We start from the raw sequence: 20,147 nt of genomic DNA on the forward strand, positions 1-20,147 counted from the left end.
AGTGCAGCGCTGCTGGTGAGCTGGTCCTTGTGGTGTCATGGATGCGCAGGTAATTGTGCCCCGTCTTCTTGCAGGACATTATGGGAAGGATGCTTACCGAAGTGGAGGAGCTGATCTCCATAACTTCATCTCATCCGGATTTGTCACATTAGGAAGAGGACACACGAAGGGTACAGTGGAAACCATTTTTTACTAAAATACAGAGGTGGCCTAGGGACCCCCGATCTGAAACGCGAAGATGGTGTGGAGGCCAGAGGCCTGTCGGGACAGGAGAGTGCGGGGTGGTTCCACGGCAGCTTGTTCTGGTGACAGGCGTGGCTCTGACAGGAGTGACTGTAGAGGGCAATGATAGACTTGCAAGAGACATCCACCCCGCTCCACCGTGGTGTGGAGCAGGACACAGAGGCCGATGGCTCCCGGTGGGGGACCGCAGGCGGTGCAGTGGGAAACACTGCCGTGGATGTGGCAGCATTTGCAAAGCATTCGTTGTCTTCTTGGCTATTATTCCTTTTTTTTTTTTCAAAGCCACATTTTATAACCTGTTGTCCAAGCTCTGTGCCGTGGGTTTCGAAGCCAGCATGCATGTCGAGTCGCCACGTCCTCAGTGTGTCTCTGTAACCTCTCTATGGCGCGCATACCACGGTGGAGGTTCCAGACCTTCAAGCCGCAAGATGACAGCTAATGTAGCCTTTCTGCCAAGCTGCTTTAGGACCTCGCTGGCAGCTTGCAGAGCATCTGTGCGGGGTCCGGCTCCTCGATTCTGTCTTTCGTTTAAGCCAAGTCCTGCTAGTGTTGTGAGCATTCTGTCACTTCAAGAGTACCTTCCCCACACCTGTGCACTGTTACAGATCAACTGTGAGCTTGCCGTAGGGATGGCGTATCCCTGTCTCCCTCTGAAATATGTGTCTGTGTTAAGTGTGAGTGAACCAGGACTTTGCAATATTTTCTTACATTCCATGCACCTACTTTTTAAATTCCCTCTGTGATGTCTGTTCCTCCTGTAGAGAAAATAATCTGTATCTGTGTATGTATTTTCTGTTGTGTCTATTTGTGTCTAAATAAAGTTTATTGAGGATACGGGTGGCATTCGTGGCTAATAAGAGTTGCAGAATCAAAATGGGACCAGCTGGCTCCGGAAGCGGAAAGGGACTGCACAGTTAACCAGTGAGAGACTCAATCCTGGTCGTCCCATATCAACTCAAACCTGGGCTGGCCCACCGCCATGCCATCTCTTTTGTGATAATTATCTGCCACTGTGACACAAATCACTCCAACAGGTAGCATTTTAAAAAAATAACAAACATTTGTTAGCGCACATAGTTCCTGCGGTTCAGGGATTTGGGAGCAGCTGAGCCAGGTGCTCCTGCCTTGGGGTCTCATGAGGTTGCAGTCGGGGTTTCTGAACTGCAGTGGTTTCCCACCCTTCCCCCTACTCCTTGTAGGTGGTCCACCCTGAAACACCAATCAATCAATAGAACTCATGTTATATATACTTATGGCTTTGGGTTCACACATTTGTTCAACAAATATTTCATGAGGCTTGCATGGGCTAGGCAGTCTTCAGAAGTAAACCAAATAGAATCTGTTCTTATGGAGCTTATCATCCATTGGGGGAAGCAGGCAAAATTAGTTCCTGATGACAAGTGCGGGGAGGCAGGGAGTTGTGAGGCAGGAAGCCACAGGGGTCAGAGAAGGCCTCTCAGATGAGGTAGTGATGAGCAGAGAGCGGCATCCCAGGCAGAGGTGACAGGGAGACCCTGAGGTAGAAGCTTACTCGTGGCATCAGGAAGTAGGAGGGAGGCCAGTGTGAGCAGCAAGGGTCCAAGAGGCCGAGAGGATGAGATGGGATCAGAGCCACAGGGGAGCGGATCATGCATTTCTCAGGCTGTGGACATAAGCCTGCTTTCCAATTAACTGGACCTCCGTCAGAGCAACATAAAGCTCATTCTCTATGGCTACCTGTCCGTTAGGTCACTGTCACCTAGGGGTGACATCCAGGGGGCTTACCCTGTCCCTGTGTGGAGGCTTTGCTGTGGCTACTATCATTATCTCCCCATCTTACCTTGGCCTTGCCCTGCCCATCTGTGCATGCATGGCCTGAACTCCCTGTGTCCATTGCTTGTCCATGACCTCTACCAGGTCTTCTCCATTCTTGGCCACCCTAAGTCCTCTGAAACCGCCTCTTTCCAGGAATGTACCTTCATGTATTTTCCTACTTAGATAGTAACCAAAGTTTCATGAGCAAAGAGACGTGGGGTGGGGGGGGATGTCCAGGGGCAGAGGGGGGCTGCTTTGGAAATGAGGATTCTCTTCTAATGTCAGGGCCTCCTTAGTCCCCATGCAACCTAGAGCTCTGGAAAAGGCCCAAGCTCCATTCTCCCTTCATTCACAGCCAACCAAGTTCAACTCTGAGCAGCACCTGGAAGCACACCCACCCCATGTAAATACCCCTGGGGAGGGACCACTCAGAGACCTGGAGCATAGCACCTGTCTCCATCATGGGAGTTTAATTCTCTTCCATTCCATTTCTTCCTTTCCTTATTCTTTTCTCTCAATTCCAGTCGCCGCCTTTTTCTGGCCCCTCTTCCTTTATTCCTTTTTTTCCCTACATTTGCCTAAGGCCTTCTGGTGACACATGACCATTGTGTAGACCCCGTATAACTCTCAGAACTAATGGGGTAGCCAACACGTGCTCTTGAAGTTAATACCATTCCCCCACCAACCCACCTCACGGAATTTAACGTGCATTTCGAATGGGACTGATTTTTCTGAGAACCGAGCATGGGTGCTCCCTGTTCTAAATGGCATTGGTGGCCTTCATTGGGAGCTGGGATGTTCGGTCACATGGGCCCCAGAGGCATTACGGAGACAGGCGTGCGCTCCAGCTTTAGTGAGGACTCCTCCAACCTCAGAGAACTGCGGTCATCCCCATGTTCCAGGGGAAAAACTGAAACCCAAGTAGGTGAGTTCACTGGCCAGGCCAGCATCCAACAGTTAGCTCTGTTCCCTTCCAAATTCCGGGGACCAGCCCCGGGGATTGTGCCTCCTGACAGTGGGAGGAGCCGAGGCGGAGCCTGGGCTGTGGCTCAGTGGAACCACACATTGGGGAGCGCAGTGACCAATGGCTGCCTTCATCAGAGGTACATTTTACAAGACAGGACGTGATGAAAGGAGTAAGAAGTAGAGCACCAGCACCCTATCTGCGGGGCCTCTCCTTTCAGAAAGGAGGCGCATGCCCCTCTAATAGTTTCTCAGGGTCTGTCTACACTGCAGAGGCCCTAGTCTACTTAGGCAGTGTGGTCAAAATCTTTCAGGCAAGTGGTGTTTTTCCTTGAATCTGGTAGAAAGAGCCAGAAATCTCATTCCAGAAGCCCCTTAACATCAACAGTGCTAACCCCAGTGACCCCCCTAGTAAGTCCCAGGCCTGGGCCGTGGCAGCAAGCACGCACATGCTCACTGCAGCTGTCCTCTGCACGCAGCTTGCAGTGGCTGTGATGTGCCGTGTTCATACGTGCTGGGTTCTGCTCGCCTTCTGGCATTTTTCCCTGTTCACTGGGTCCTTTCCACCATCCCAGGGGCCAGGGAGAGGAGTGTGTCTATGTATGAGAAAGAGGAGAGGAGATGTGTCTACGTATGAGAGAGAAGGGAAAAGGAATCCCAAAGCCTTTGCTAAAAGGCAGGAACTCCAAAGTGGTTGCCCCTTTGTAGAAGGCACAAGCCGTGGCCCATGTAGGCATTCGTTTTCCGTGAGCATCTGCTCTGTGCCAGCCACTGTTCCAGGCGCTGAGGACACAGCAGACAGTAAGAGGTCATAAAAGTCAAGCAAGAAGTATGTTGGGATGGAGTTGAGAACTGTGGAGCAAAATGAGGCAGGGAAAGGGAGGGAGGGTTTGCAGTTTTTAAAAGAGCATCCAGAAGACTTTAGGAAAAGGTGACATTTGAGCAAAGTCAAAGGCGGTGAAGGATGGAGTCAGCTGGATTTCTGGGAAGGGTCTCCCAGGCCGAGGGAGCAGGGATGCAGTGCCCACCTGGCTTGCATGGGGACAGCTGCGAGACTGGAGCAGCGGAGCTGAGGGAGCAGTGGGCTGAGGTCAGAGTGTGGCCTCTGGGGCCATTTAAGGATCTGGTTTCCACTCTGGGCCACAGGACACACAAAATGTTTTTTGCCTGAGGCATTAGACAGATGGAAGACTGTGGGAGGGACGGGGTTTAGGCAGAAGTTGAGGACGAGGTCAATTCACTCTGGCTTCATATTAAGTTTTAGATGCTTATTAATAATCTACATGGAAACGTCAAGTTCAGGGAGATGTCCTAGCTGGAATATAAATGTGGGAGTTACAGGGCATGAAGCCAGGAGACTGGGAGACATCAGCTAGGGAGGGAGTGTTACTTTCCGGGTAAGCAAACGCTCGAGAAGGGAGCCCCTGGCACCTTAACATGGAGAAGTTGGGGTGATGAGGAGGGACCTACAGACGGGACTGCGGGTGAGAACAGCGTGGCAGCGTGGAGTCTTGGAAATGAAGTGGAAAACAAACAAGTGTTTCCAAGGGAGAGAGTGAGCAATTGTACGCCGTAGAGAGGCTCGGTGAGATGAGCCAGCAGTGACCTCTGGGTGTGACCTGGAGGTCATTGGTGACCTTGGCAAGAGCTGTTGTGGGTGGGAGTGCAGCAGTCTGCCCGGCTGAGGCAGGAGAGAATGGGGGATGTCTGGGGTGCGCTTCTCCATGGTCTGGGCAAACTGAGTAGTGGGGAGGGGTGCTCACTGTGCCAGCCTCTCTATTGGGGGGTATTTTGAAATGTTCATAATAAAAAGTATAAAAAATGAGAGTGGAAGAAGAGGGATAGGGGACTGCAGGTACAGGCTTTGGAGTTTTAATGTAAAGGAGAGTAGAGAATGAAGGCAGTGGCTGGAAGGGAGTGTGATGGAAAAGGAGATGTGTTTGTTTGTTGTTAAGATGGGAGAAATTACATTATATCTGTATGCACAGGGATGACCCAGGAAAGAAGGGAAAAGTGAGCATGCCCTTTCTCCAGCCCCATTGCTAGTCCCAAGCCCGTGCACCCCCAGGCGTATGCTCCTCTCCCACGGCCAGTTGTCTGGGCACTGCCATGGCCCCGTGTGGTACAGGGTTCGAAATCAGGTTTTCTCTTCTAGAGAGGAAAGAACCAGTGCGTGGGCTTCCACAGAAGTGCAGGCTGCTGCCTCCATGCCAGGATCTGAGCAAGACCCGCAGACCATCCTGTGGATATAACAAGGAGACCCGGAGCCATTTGGCTAAAGAAACCCAGCTTAGATATTTTCACACTCCGGGGAACCAAGAAGTGGGTTTGACTAAATCAAGGTGTTTAAAGGCTGGACTCCAGGTAAAATGCAGAACCCAGAGGCGTCCAGTCTCCATGGCAACAGGGAGCTGGGAAGCAAGGGAGGGAAGGCTGGGCCTGGCTTGCTTGAGCTTGGCCTCTGAGAAGCCAAACCACCCAAACCGCTGGGAGCATTCTTTCCTGTGCCCTCTCCATGGGCCAGGGGAGGGCAGGGGGCAGTGGGAATCAAGCAGAGAGCTCGTGGGTTCTGGGCTGAGGGCGCCCAAGGTATAAGGCCTGCTGGTCTGCATATGTGGGGCGGCTCCCTTCGTCACCTCTGTGCCTGCTCACTCCTGATTAATGGCTAAGTCTCGAGAACAAGGCATGACTCCATGTGCTCAGAGTTACTCAGCAGTATTTCTCATGCTCCAGGCCAGCACGCACAGGCTGCCCCTCAGCCCTACACGCAGGAACCTATGTGCATCAGTGGGAATTACCTATTTTGTTAGAATTGAGTCAAAATCACAAGGTGTCTTACTGGTTAGAATGGATTGCAGCAGAAGCAAAACCAGGTCTGCATTACTGTCAAGTCCGATGCTTACCCAGTGAATCCCTTTCTGTACGTAACTGCTGTTCAAACAAAATAAAAGGAAATAAGGCAGAAGAAAACCCAGTGTGATACCTTTGAGAGCTTCAACATTGGATACTTATGTTTGCAATCTCAACAATTTTGCTTAAAGGCAGCTGTTCTACAAAAACCCCTTTCCCAGGTCAACCTTCCTAATAGGAACACCCATGACCTCTCGGGAAGCAGCAAGGGCGCTGGCCCAGGACCCTGTCTCTGCCTAGATTAGTGGTGACAGCAGTTAAACCTCACAGCTCGATCTGAGGAGCATGGCGCTCTGGGCTCACTTCCTAAGCCACCCGAGAGCCCACCTCCAAGCTAGGACCACCCGATGTGCCATTGGGAAACCACCCAAGGCACCAAGGAAGATGGTCCACAAGTTTTCCACACCTTCTCATGGCAGTGCTTGGGTTGAAATGGCACACTGATGAGTGATGTGGTATCTAAGCCATCAGCCACTCTCACTACCTGGGTGGATGGTAACACAGAACAACGTGCCCATCCATCAGGCCATTTGCTGAGTGTTGGACCATGTGTGTCCCAGTTTAATGCTAGTTTGTGGGCCTGCTGCCCTCGGCCCATGGAGGGTGCTGGCACGGACCACTGGGACAGTCTGCTGGGCCGGTGTATGGAGGGGGAGCTGGTACAGGGCAGAGGAGAAGGGTCAGGAGGCACTGTAAGTCTCCTTGCCTTGGGAAGTTTCAACTTTTACCCAAAAGTTTGAGAACTTTTAGTGATGTTCTCAAAATAGGAGTAGGCCAGGTACACGTAGACCTCCCCTAGGCTCCAGCAATGCGGCAGAGAGAAGTCGTTTTGGTTGCTGAGATCAGGAAACATCCCTCCTCAGCTTCTGCCAGCCCGACTCCTCCTCTGCTCAGGTGGGAGTGGGAAGCACACAAGAAGCCTTCAGCACCATGTCACGGGGTCTCTTTAATCCTCCTGGCGAGGGGAGAGGATCAAGTTGGTCTCTCAGAGGCTGGCTGGCCCCGCCAGAGGTCGAGCACTCGGAGCTGTGCTCTTCTCCTTCTCCAGTTGCTCATGGGTGCAGGGGTTGAGCTGTCTCCTGCCGTGACCCCTGGCTCAAGTTGGCCCTTGGGGAGGTTTGTGGCCAGTACAGTCTCTTCCTGGCATTGTTCTTGGCATTGACCAGTCATCCAAGTTGGGAATCTCCCCTTCCCATGAGCCAGCCTTGACATTGCTTCCCTCATTCTCTGCTGCTCACTGCCAAGTCTCAGAAACCCTGACAGCTAAGCTTCTGTGCTGTCAAGTCCGGGAAGGTGGTGGGAATGCCGTCGCTATGCCAGCTGAGTCCGTGGCCAGGAGAAGACGGTCTCTCCATCAGCAGTTGCCAGGATTTCATGGTGACCTAGACGTGGGACAGAATACTGATGTTCTCGGGTTCTTGGGGCTCCAGTGCCTGGAACACAACCATAGAATTCTGAGTCTCTGCTTTGTGGAGATGATGTAGCAGAATAAAGAAATCCAGGTCCTTCCTGCCTGGAGACATGCCTCAGCCTCAGCCTTACCCCCCTCCAAATAGTGATGCTGACCTCTCTTCCTCACTCGGTGGTTGGAGAAGAGGAAAAAGGATGAGAAGAGGGGCCCTGGGAATCAGACATGCTCGCTCATTCCTGGCTCTACCACTCGCTAGCTGTGCGACCTTGACCTCTGTGACATTTATCTATAAAATAATGTAGTAGTAGCACCTACTCGCAGTGCTAGCATGAAACTGTGTAAGATAATGCACCAGAGCACCAAGCACTCAGGCAGGGGCAGCTCTTCCTGTCATGCCCAGCTCCCGAGAGCTGTAGAACCTCATACTCAGGGTGACACTGGGCGCGCAGCGTGGGCATCCCAGGAGCTAGTGAGACACGGAGGCTCTTGGGCCCCAACCTGACCCAGCAGAAGTAGAATCTGCATTTTCACAAGATCTTCAGGTGACTTGTATGCACATTACAGTTTGTACAATCAGCTATAGAAGAATTTTGCTTTAAGTGTGGTTCCTCGGTGGTCTTCAGGGTCACTTCCATTTCTGAGATTCATTTGCCATGAAGCCTCCTTTGACATGTAGCTAAGGAGGGAAGAATTCATTTGAGGAGGAATACTGAGCCCTGGGGGGTGATACAAGCAGACCCTCTAAGACTCCAGTGGCCCGTCCCAGGTGTCAGAATCATGGAATCTTGTCTGTTTCAATAAAACTGAAGTAATTGTTGAGCGAAGACAAGTGAGACAGTGGCTGCCTTTAAGAAGCCAGGTGGCACGGTTCCTGACAAGTAAATGGGAAGTTCCATGAAGTAGATCCTGAGAACAGCCAGGGGGCCTAAAGGAGAGAACATTGCCTCTGAGTGGTGGGGCCCTGAATGGCCTCCAATAGGAGACAGGATCGAGAGGGTCCCTGCAGCAAGAAAGAGTGTGATGAGCCAAGAGTGTCCATGTGGACATTTCAGAAGGGGTGCCTTCTGCACAAAGGTGTGGAAGTAGAAATGCCCGTGTGATGGGGGCATCAAATGCCTGTGGGAGGTGCAGGAAAGTGATGAGGCCTCAGGAGCTGGCAAGGTGAGTTGGAGGTAGTGTCCTGAATCCTCCCAGGCACACAGTAGTGGCAGAGTTCAAAATCCTAGTTGACTACCATCTTTGTACTCTTCTGCTTTTAAGAATAAAACTGACACATGAAAAGCTGGCCTCTATATAAGGCTGACTCCATTGAGCAGAGGTGGACATAGCCAACGTATGGTCAACTCCCAGTATCTGTTCCTCACACCGAGGTGTCCTCCCTCGCAGGAATCCTGTGGAGCTCAGGCTGCAGAGCTGAAGGGAGTTGAGTGGACTCATGGGTTCAGTGCTGAGCTGTGTCCCAGACATGGACTTTCTGACTTGTGTGGTATTGATATTGTGTCAGGCTTCGGTTCCCTTGTATAAATCAGAGCATTGAAGGTGAATAAGACCCTTTGTTCTCTAATATTCTGGGGTTGTTTCAGGATAAGACACCTAAATGCAGAGCTACAGCGAAGAATGAGGCAGGCAGCTTTTCTTACACTGGAAGGCTTTGGGTTCAACACCCCCATGTGTTCTCAGAGTGGCCTGCTCTGCTCACACTCTGAGATAGTTGCAAGAGGTCCTCCGGGTATGTGTGTAGTACTGGAGAGAGGCGATTTTTTTCCCGAGGTTAGCAGCAGATTGCTCATAGTTCATACCTGAAGGCCCTTCCACTAGCAATGCATAAGTGCGTGCCTTGGGTTCAGAGGGCCAGAGCTTATGACGTATTTATTACTTGGATAGGATTGATGTTCTATTCTTGTTCTCTTCATCTGCTTCCCAGTGAATCATTTTGGTTTTAACCCTGGGGAAGTAATTTGGGGAAGCATAATAATTTTCTGGTTTTTGTTTTTGTTTTTAACTAAGAGCAATTGAGTGTAGATGCCTGATCTCTGAATCTATTCAACTGAAATAGAGGGGGCTGTGGCATGGATGCCAGCTATGCCCAGATCGGATCTTGGCTAATTTGACAGAAGCTTATGTTCAGGCTAATGAAGGTGTGGGTCCCTCAACAGATGGCACCCCTAGCTACTCAGGTGCTCAAGTAGAACCTTATATGCTGTCCTTAACATCTTTCTTTCCCTCACCACCCACATCCAAGATAGTTACCATTCCATTCCATTCTCTTGACCTTGCCCACTGCTTGCCCCCTTCTTAGCTAGTCTCACAATCCACAACTCTCTCCCATCCCATCTAGACGACTTGCAAAGACCTCTTACAAAGAGTTTCATTCTTGCTCCCAACATCCTGTCCCTTACTGAGCAGCCAGAATGGTCTAACTTATTCTAACTTAATTTAACCTGACTGAATCCAATTTACCTAATCTGACCTAAAGCTAAGATCTATTGTCACCTCTGCTTTATTAAACCTCAGAGGCTCTCTCCTGGAGCCAGAGTCTTAAATACGAACCCTCAGTCTTTGGAATGGAGCTCACCCATCATAGAAATACTAGCTGAGTTCAAACTCTTAAATAATAACCTGTGCATACTCTCCTTCCCTTATCTGCTTGGCTGTTGGCATGAGTCAGGAGCAAAGCAAATATGTGGCATGCAAGGTCTGTCCCATCTGGTCCCTGCTTACTGCTGGAGCCTCTTAGGATATGGTTCTCCTTGGTCAATGCACTCTAGCCAAAATTGGTTTGCTTTCTATGCTACCCTTCTTAGGAACTTGGCACAAGCTGTTTCTTCTGTTCTCCTTTGTCCTTAACGTACCAATCTACTCATTGTTCAGGTCCTGATTTGAATTTCCCTTGTTTGAATAAGTCTGTTTTGCCCTTCATGTGGAAATTGGGTCTTCCATTATGTTTTCTAATTGCACCCTTACTGTATATTTTCCCATACTCTTCAAAAAAATATTTGTAATTTGTGTGGTTTCTTGCCTGATATCTGTCTTTGCCTCTAGCTATGTGAGCAGGGACCACGTCTGAGTATACTTACCACTGTGTTCCTTGTGGCTGGCACAGTCTTCAGTGGGTGTTTGTGAATGAATGAGTGAGGAATGAATGAATTGAAGAAGTAACACTTAACTTGGAGTCAAGAAACTTGACAAGTTGTTGCAGTTGAATGTGGTCTTGGTAAGATTGCTTCACCTCTCTGGGTTTATATCTCCCTCCCTATAAACTTTTCTACAAGGTGCTCCCTAGTCCTGATGCTCCAGGACATGAGTATGTGTGAATACACAAGGTCAGAGATGGTGTGGGCAGTTTTCCTGTTCTTTCCAGTCATCTCCAGAGCTTTGCTTTTGATTTCACGGTGCTCTTTATGGTTCCACTCATATGCATTTCAAACACACACATAAAAATACAATATATTCGCCATTCTGTATCTTGCTTTTTTAAAGCTAATATAGCTTGGAGATTATTCAATATCTGCAGCAATAGATCTAGCTCAATTATTTTCCCCCAATGGTTGCTAAATAGTTACTCCTATTATACCATCATTTATATAATCAATATTAGGCCCACCGCTTGCTTTCTTTTTATTACTTTATATTTTGTAAATGTATATTTGGTCTCCAGAGGTGCTGGATTTTTTAAATATGTTTTTATTGATTTCAGAGGGGAAGGGAGAGGGAGAGAGAGATAGAAACATCAATGATAAGAGAGAATCATTGACCAACTGCCTCTTGCACACCCCTTACTGGGGATCGAGCCTGCAGCCAGGGCATGTGCCCTTGACAGGAATTGAACCCGGGACCCTTCAGTCCACAGGCCGACATTCTATCCACTGAGCCAAACTAGCTAGGGCTATTACTTTATATCTCTCAAATGTTTTTTATTGAGAAATAATCTCAGACTTACATAAGTTATAAAAATAGTACAAAAATTCCTGTATACCTTTCAAATTCTTCAAATTTTAACATTTCGTTACGTTTGTTTTATCATCGTCTCTCTTTGTCTGTCTCTATGTGTGTGTGTTTGCATGTTATATGTATATGTAAACATACATATGTACATTTTATTTTTTTCTAAAAACCATATAATTGCTTTTTTAATATTTGAGAATAAGTTGCAGATATGATGGCCCTTTACCCCTAAATACTTAAGTGTGTATTTCATAATATCAAGGACATTCTCTTACGTATTCTCAGTGTGATTATCAAAATCAGAAAATTAACATTGGTAAAATACCATTACCTAAATTTTTATTCAGATGCATCACTAATGTCCTTTATAGCAAAAGGAAAATGCTTTTATTGGCTCACGTTCATATGGTCTTAGGTTTATTTCTAAGTATTTGATCATCACGGTTGCTATTTTTAATTGGGGTTTCTTTACCATTATGACCATTGACTGGTTATGTTTGTGTATACAAAGGCCATTGACTTCTGTGTGTTAATTATATATCTTGCTGTCATCATTGACGTTCCAGGTACACTATCATATCATATACAGATAGAGGTTGTTTTGCTTCTTCTTTACCTTTGTGCTTTTAATTGGTTTCTCTTGTCTGATTGCATTGGCTTAATACTACTAGTGCTATGTTCAATAGTAACAGAGATAGCGGGCATCTTCATCCTTTTTCTGATGTTAGTGAAAATGCTCTATAGCTTTCTCATTACTGTCTTTAAGACCAAAGTAGATAGGTAGGTAGGTAGATAGATAGATAGATAGATAGACAGACAGGTGGACAGATATGTAGATATATGTTTATTCTGATAATTCGCCTTAAAATAGTATCCCTCATTTCGTATTTTCTTGAGTTTTATAAAAATCAGGAATGAGTATTGAATTTTGTCAAATGCTTTTTTGGTATCTATGGAGATAATCAATGATTTTTTCCTTGGATCTATTAATATTGTAATATTAATGGCTATCCTAACATTGACTCAAGTTTGCATTCCTGAAATAAATCTCACTTGGTCATGTTGTATTCATTTTTTAATATGGTATTAGATTATATTTGTTAATGTTTCCTTTAGTATTTTGTATCAATAGTCTCTTTCTTGTGCTATTGCTCTCATGTTTAATATCCATGTTACACTTGTTTTACTAAAGAAATTGGGAATTTTCTTCATTTTCAATGCTCTGGAATCATGTGTTCAACATTGGGTTTATCTGTTCTTTCAAGACTTGAAATAATTCTCCTATAAAATCATCATGGCCTAATGATTTTGGAGGCTAGTTTATTAATAACTTTCACTGCAAGATATGTATTTTTTTGCTATTTAATTAATTTTTAAAATTTTGTATTTAAGTTTGTTGTATGTTTTTTTTTTCCTAGTAGTTACCTTTGTACTTAATGTTTAATGCTACTTAGTCCCACATGTTTATATTTAACGTTTTTCATCTGGCTTATCAGTTTTTATTAAATTCTTTAACTTAAACCTTTTGTCTATACAACAATCAGTATAGTTATTCTACTTTACCCCCTCCCCCCATTTTTTAGTTGCATTACTTCTACTTTGGCACATATAGCCTCTGTACATTAGTAATTAGCCCTCCAAACAATCTATGTTTTAGTCTTTGAGATATATAGATATATATAGAGAAATTGAGATAGAGAGAGACGTAGAGATATAGAGATGCCCATCATTGATTTTTTTACATTCATCTTATGGTTGGATGAAGCGCATCATCCAATAGATTGCTCAGGAAGGGCTCATGGATGCAGAATTCCCTGTTCTTGCATCTTGAAACTGCTGTTCTATGACCTTGACACTTGGGAAAGAAGTTTGCCTACTGATAAAATTCCAGGCTCTTACTTTCTTCCCTTGAGGTTTCTTTAAAATGCTGCCCCATTGTTGCCTTGCTTTGTATTTCTTTAGAAGCCTGATGACAGTTTAATTCTCCCAACGGTAAGTTATTTGATCTCTTTGCTTGAAAGCCCTGACAATTTATTTTCTTTATCTTTGAAGTCTGTTACTTTACCAGGACACCAGAGTTGATCATTCTGAGTACATTTTCCAGATATCCGTTGGGATCTCTCAATATTTAAAGAAAGCTTTATTGAATCATATTTTTGTATTTATTATCTTCCATGGTTTTGTTTTTCTTCTTAAGGGACTCCAGTTACAGATAGGATGTTTTCTTCCCTGTCTTTCCATGCAACCACTTTCTAATTCTTTTTGCTTTCATTAATTTCTCTTTGTCCTAAATTGTTTATTTGGTAAGAATTGTACAAACATTACTTATATTAGCCATAACGGTGGAGCTGGAGAGTATTACACCTTCTCTAAGCTGGAAGGCGAGAACCGCCAATAATATGGTGGAACTTGGGGCCCTTTCCAAGGCTAGGGCTCTGGTAATCAGCAGACAACAGGCCTAGAATCTCCCTGTGCTTGTGGACTGGTTTGGTGATCCTTGGGTGTCAGGATTCCTTCTGATAGGTAGCCTTATGGAATGGGTCAGTGAGGATAGCCTCAAAGAATTTCTACGTGTCTTCACCAGCCCAGTAGGAATGCAGGACTCTCAGAGCCCTACAGTGGTGGCCAGCTGGCTCCTGGGCAGCAGACTGAAGCCTGGAGCAAACCTGAGCCGAGCCAATCAACACCATGATGGACAGGCTTGCCAGAGGTCGCACCCTAGGAACAGGGCGTTTTCGGTCACACAGTGCACACGAGTCCGATATATGACATAACCTTGCGTGGCCTTGTATCCAGCCTGTGTGTTTTATGGAGCCTGGGCTGTGGGGAGGGGTGCTGTGGAGCGCATCCTGAGAAGAAAGCGCGTTATATCCGCTGCTTCTTCCTCCGCAGCTCCTGGCTTACCTCATGGCTGCGGCCAGACAGAAAGGAAAAAGCTCATTGGTTCATTATTGTTCTCTTGATTGCTTTCTTGCCTTTCATCGATGCCTTTAGTAGGTTTTGACTCTATACTTTCTTTGGCATCTTCTACATTAGTCTTCATCTTGTCTTTTTTTTTTCATCTCTTTTCTGAGTTCAGTGAATTCTCTTTAAATTTCTATTTCTCTTTTGCCACTGGCTTTTAGTTTTTTAAATTTGTTTTTAAGTATTTTGGATTAAATTTTATTTTGTTCCATCAATATCTATCTCCCCTATACCTTCTTTCACCTCCCCTCACTAACCTCCCCTCCACAATCACCACAAAGTGTTTTCAGATTCTGATATAATTACAGATGTGTCTTTAAAAGTTGTTTATTTTAGAGTATTGTATTCAGTTTTCTTCTGCTTAACGGCTATTTTTGTGTAGTGTTGGAAGAAAACTGTCATCAGCAGAGGTTTTTGGATTCTCATGGTATGTTTTTAATAGGAGATTTGTCTTTATTCACATTTCTTGTATCTATTTTTTTTATTTGGTGCATTATAAGATCTCTGTTTTAATAGTAGCCTTTTCTTTTTCTCTCTTTTGTGTGTAATTGACTCATTTATTTTTATAAGCATTTTTATTACATTTATTGGGGTAACATGACTTTAAACATTATATAAATTTTAGGTACACAAGTTTATAATATGACATCTATATACTCTCTATTGTGTGTTGACCACCCAAGTTTTACTCTCCTTCCTTTTCTATCAGTATATAATTTCTCTAATGAATTTTATGATTGTCATCGTTGTTGTTATTGTTATTAGGAAAGGGATATGTGTCCTGATTTTCCCCCTCTTTTGTCTTACAGGGCCCCCGCCCCCACCCCGTTCTTCTTCCTCCCTTACCTGCCAATCCCCAAAGAGCTTCTCTCACTCCCTCTTTACCTTCTCATCTAGAAGCAATGTTTTGGAAGGCCCTGGTGTTGAATTCATTTAGTCAGTCCTTGGACCTACCAGGACACTTTCAGTGCTTTCACACTTAGGGTGAATCTTCTCATTCTTAAAAACTTTCTCTTAGGGTGGTACTATCTCCTTTTTTCTCTATTTTACATAGTTTATTGTTTTGTTTTGTTTTGTTTTTCTAGACTGTCTTTGTTCACCATAGAGCTTGTAGCAGGAGTCAAAAGGTAACTTGCTGATTTTTTTATTAAAAGTAATTTAAAATCTAGGCATTTTCTGTTTTCAGGTTATGCTGAGCAATAACCAGAAATACAGTAACTGGGCTGGAATTAAGACAGAGCTGTTTGATTAGAAAGCTTTTGGTTGTATTATACATTAGAGAGATGGAAAGGGTTTATGGAATATATAGGCATATGGATAAAGCCACACACTTGAAGCCAAATCATACCTGATCAGTCATGGGGCATGGCCTTATGCATGATGTACTAGTAATAGTCACTTAGTACTTTTGCTGCTGACTATGAAAAAACCCTAATCAGTTGTTATTAATTCTACTAATTGGGTGTAAGACTAAATATTATGTCATTAAGAAGTATGGAATTATATGATCACCCAATTTTCCATTTTCGTAGGAGGACTTTTATGGAAGTATGGAGCCATGCTGAGGGTAAAGGATTTTAGCAGATGATAATGCAACTTTTCAGGCAAAAAACTAGACTAAACCCTACTGCCAAAGGTCCCTGATAAAAATTCAATCTCTAGATCCAAAGACTTGTCTCAGTCTTCATTCTTCCTGTTTTGATTTTTCTCCAAAATTTATTACTATGGACTTCCAACTCTTACTTGAAAGTAATTTCTCATAAGGACAGACCACAGTTTTTCTTTGACCATGCCTTATTTGTCTCCTTTTCTGGGTATAGTTTCCTTCCATCACTCCACAGATATGCGTATTTTCCAAGCTCTGTGTTAACCCTCTATTCTTTGCTTTCTTAAAACTTTCCATTAGAGGATGTACTTACATGTGTGACTCCTGTCATCGTTACTTGTAGGCCAAATATATCCATCATCTCTCTCCTTTGATGTTTGTCCTTTGATGAACTCCACTGGTAGTTTTTAACAGAGTTCTGGCATTGGGAGTGAGAAAGGAAGGGTCCTGGCTGCATTTCTCCCATCACCTCAAACTCAGACAGTCCTAAGTTAAATCTGCGTCTTTTCTCCAAATCCAGCTTCTATTTTTGATGAAATTTGTTGACATAATTTTCCTCGAGTTGCCCAAACTGGAAGTGTGAGCATCACTTTTGCTTGACTTTTCTGATATACACTCCCACCATCCTTATTGTATTGATTTATAGTCAACACATGCTTTAAATCTTTCACGTGTTCACTTTCCCAATGCACACTTTTTAAAACTCACTTCCAATTTAATGTAATAGCTGCCTAACTGAAATCTGTTTCTACCCTCTTTGCTGTGCACCTTCCCACAGTCCATTGCCAGATTAATCTTTCTTCAATATCATTTTCAGCAAATTTATACTCCTGTTCAGAATCCTAGAGTGGCTCCCCATTTTTTCTATTTCTTCCATTACCTAGGCATTCAAGTTCTTCAATCTTCCTAGTCATTTTGATTGCTCTCTACTCAGTTCAGAGCATATATGGTTAGCCTGCCTGGTATATTTAACCTTTCACTGAATGTACAATTTTCTCTTTGCCTTCCTGAAACCTAAGATGTCTATTCTCCCACATTTCACTTAGTTTAAATACCACTCATACTTTACATCTCTAGATAAATCTTGCTTTTATTCCATGCACTTTAATCTCCAAAAGTTTTCCCCACAACTAAGCTCCCACATCAGGTCTTAATACCTTAATACCTTTATATTAATACCTATAATATAAAAGTACATACCTCCCTGCACACACACACACACACACACACACACACACACACACTCCAATGTGTTAGAATAGGGACAGGGAAACCACAAAAAGTTCTCTGAATTCAGAAAGAGGAGGAAGGGGACACACTTGCTGGGCGCTGATCCTTAGCAATTTTGAAATCCCTCTCAGCAGATATTGTGAGGGGTCCCAGTCTGGGTTGGGGAATGTCCCTTGATTAGGCTGCAGTTCAGAGTGACTTTTTACTCTAAGTCACTTTATCCAATTGAAATACTGGCCTTCTCAGTTAATGTGGGAGGGAGGAGGAGCAGGGAAAGTGGCACATTGGCTCTTAAATGCTCCATTTTGATGCAATACATGTGACTTCCACTCATTTGTCATTGGTCAAAGCAGGTCACATGTACATGCTGCACTTCAAGAGAGCAAAGAAATGTATTCTTCTTACACTGGGAGGGAGAGACAGATCAAATTGTGAATAGCACGGGGTCTGTCACTTCTGGGTGGAAACTATAGGCTATTACTATAAGGCACTGAGGCAGCCCTTTGTAAGGGAATGAGCAATGATGTCTAGCAGAAGTTGCCAGAAGGTGCAGTTTCTTCCTCTGGTCAGGCAAATACTTGGAGCACTGCATCCTGTGGAAAGAATTGTGGTACTCTGCCTCGGAGCTTCTGGATCGGCTGCCTCACAGCCTCTCATCTGTTGACTTTGGTATCCTGAAGCAACTCCTTTGTGCAGAGAGGGGGTTGAAAGAGAACTCACCCTATGTGGCTCATTCAGAGAGTAAATGCCTCTGAGAGACAGTGCTTCTTGGTGGTTATGCTAATGCAACTAAGGCTTTTTACAGCACCCTACTTAAAATACACACTCACTGGAATCGCTCAATTTTTTAGAGAGCAATTACTCCCAAAGCTCAGAGATGACTGGAGGCTGTTCAAAAGCCATCAGGGAACAGTATGGAGCTCTAGTAGGCCTTTGCACCTGTTAACTCTTGCCATGGATGCAGTTACTCTCTAGAAGCCACTATGAGGCAAAAAGTGCGAAGAATCTGATTGTTTATTTGTTTGTTTTGCAATTGAGAGGTTCAGGAGCCCATTCTGGAAGTTTTACGAGGGGAGCACAACAAAACTGGCTCCATTATTGATGAGATGGATTTGGGGAGAAAGATCAAAGACTCAGTGACCTCAAGTCAACACAGCGGGGGCTCTGTTAATGCCCAGGCACAGTGGGCATTGCCTGAGTTGAGTCTGTCCTTTGGGTGAGTATAGGCATGCAGGGGCTGAGACAGGTGCTGAGGCTCAGCCTGCCTCTTTTTCATTTAAATTAATAGGTTTCTCCTTTGTTTTATGGAACCTGACAGCACTGGTTGTCGCTTTTTGTGGTTGACTACCCCCATAGTATTTAATTACAGAGGAGATTTTTAAAAGCAACAATGAACGCATTTTCTAAATATGTCCTCCATCCGCTCCTTCCCTGGGTAATTGGAGGCAGAGAGAAAGGAGGGCTGAGGGGTATTCCCAGAGGCCTCTTGTCAATCAACCCCAGGCAGGTTCCCTGGGGGCCACTTCCCGAAGCTCAGTCACCTGGAAACCGAGGCAGGGACAGCAGGGGTAGTGCCCTGCAGTGCTGAGGCCACACCCAAGCACAGGAAGCTCTCACACCTGCTTCCTTAGTCCTTCTTGTGAAGGCTGAGGCACCATTCAAGAGCTAGGTTGGAAATTATACACTTCAGCCAGAGAAGTGAGGTGTTCTGTCAAAATAAAAATAAAAATATCAAGCAGCTTCTAGGAAGATCCGAACCAGACTCAGTGAACAGCTCCTGGCGCAGGTGATACGGAGCCTCTTTTCTTTGTTCTTTTGAGTGAAAAAAGTCAGTGCAAGAGGGATATCATCTTTTTTATTTACTCATCTCTTCATCTACTCCATTCATTCATCAGTCAGTTGGTCAGTCAGTCAATGTATTTGACCCTGTACCAGGCACTGTAAGATTCGATTGGTGGATGTTTCACTGGGCAGGGAATGGTACTGGGGGACCTGGGGCAAGGTCCTAATCTGGACAATTAGAATGAAGATAAGGATAGTCCAGAGGCTTTGGCCTCTATCTCAGGTCCCTCCTGGCCCAGACACCAAACTTCTAGTTCTCTCTCAGGAGAGGAAGAGGAAAGAAAATGAGTGTGGCTACCTCACATGGCCATTTCTTTGTTTGGCTGGCCACCTCCATTTGCCTTCTCACTGCTTATGTGGGCCTTGAACTTTACCAATTATAATCTTCAGGCCAGATGGTGAAGGAGGTCAGTGTGAGGCATGAATCACAAGGACTTCTCAACTGGAGAGACTTTCTTATAAGAACCAAAGAGTGCTCAAGGACCCACAATAATGCCCTATTGCACTACGTGCATATACTAGTACACACACACACACACACACACACACACACACACAGGCGAGCGCAAGGAGAGTTATACTCTTTGTCCCTCAACTCTCCTTTTGGAAAATCACATTGAAGTTGTGAGTCATTTTATATCACAAAAAGGATGACCTCACCTGTGGGCTCATTTATCATTTCCATCTGTTCCTTCACAGCTGCAAGGGGCCGTGCAGCCCCTCCCACAAGCATCCCTGAGTTGCATGATGTTCTTCTTCTCCACATAGAACTCCCTTTATGTGAGAAGAGGGAGCATCTGCCTTCCCTTTCCCCTATAGTTTGCACAAGAGCAATCTGATCAAATATCTCATTCTAAGGGCCTCTGTCCACCTTTAACTGCACAATTAGACGGTGGTTTTCAACTCCAGTTGCTTATCAGACTCACCAAAACCTAAAAAATATATGCAGATGAAAGGCTCCACCCAAGACCCCCTGAATCACAATCTATAGAAGTGCCGATCTGTAATGTTGATAAGCTTCCAAGGTGAATCTGATGCACAGCTCAGCTGCTGTCAGTGCTGCTCACACTCTCATGTGAATCACCTGGGGATGGTAAAATTAAGGTCCTCATCCAGCAGATGTGGATGGGCCTGTGATGCAGCATTTCTGACAAGTCCCTGGGGTTGCTGCTGGTCCAGGAGCAAACTTTAGGCAACAGAGTTATAAACTCTTAACCCTGGGTACATATCACAATGATC

The 20,147-nt window shown here is 45.1% G+C and overlaps 1 protein-coding gene across 2 annotated transcripts in view; it reads left to right on the top strand.

Moving 5' to 3' along the window:
* SHISA6 (shisa family member 6) overlaps positions 1 to 20,147 on the top strand; it is a 292,588-nt gene that overhangs the window by 146,072 nt on the left and 126,369 nt on the right. For both annotated transcript variants that reach the window (XM_036341895.1, XM_036341896.1), the window contains exon 3: positions 75 to 170. In XM_036341895.1, coding sequence (XP_036197788.1) covers positions 75 to 170 — 96 coding nt within the window. The remainder of the gene's footprint in view (positions 1 to 74; positions 171 to 20,147) is intronic.

This window comes from Myotis myotis, unplaced genomic scaffold (assembly GCF_014108235.1).
Source record: "Myotis myotis isolate mMyoMyo1 unplaced genomic scaffold, mMyoMyo1.p scaffold_m19_p_17, whole genome shotgun sequence".
In the NCBI taxonomy this organism is placed as follows: Eukaryota; Metazoa; Chordata; class Mammalia; order Chiroptera; family Vespertilionidae; genus Myotis; species Myotis myotis.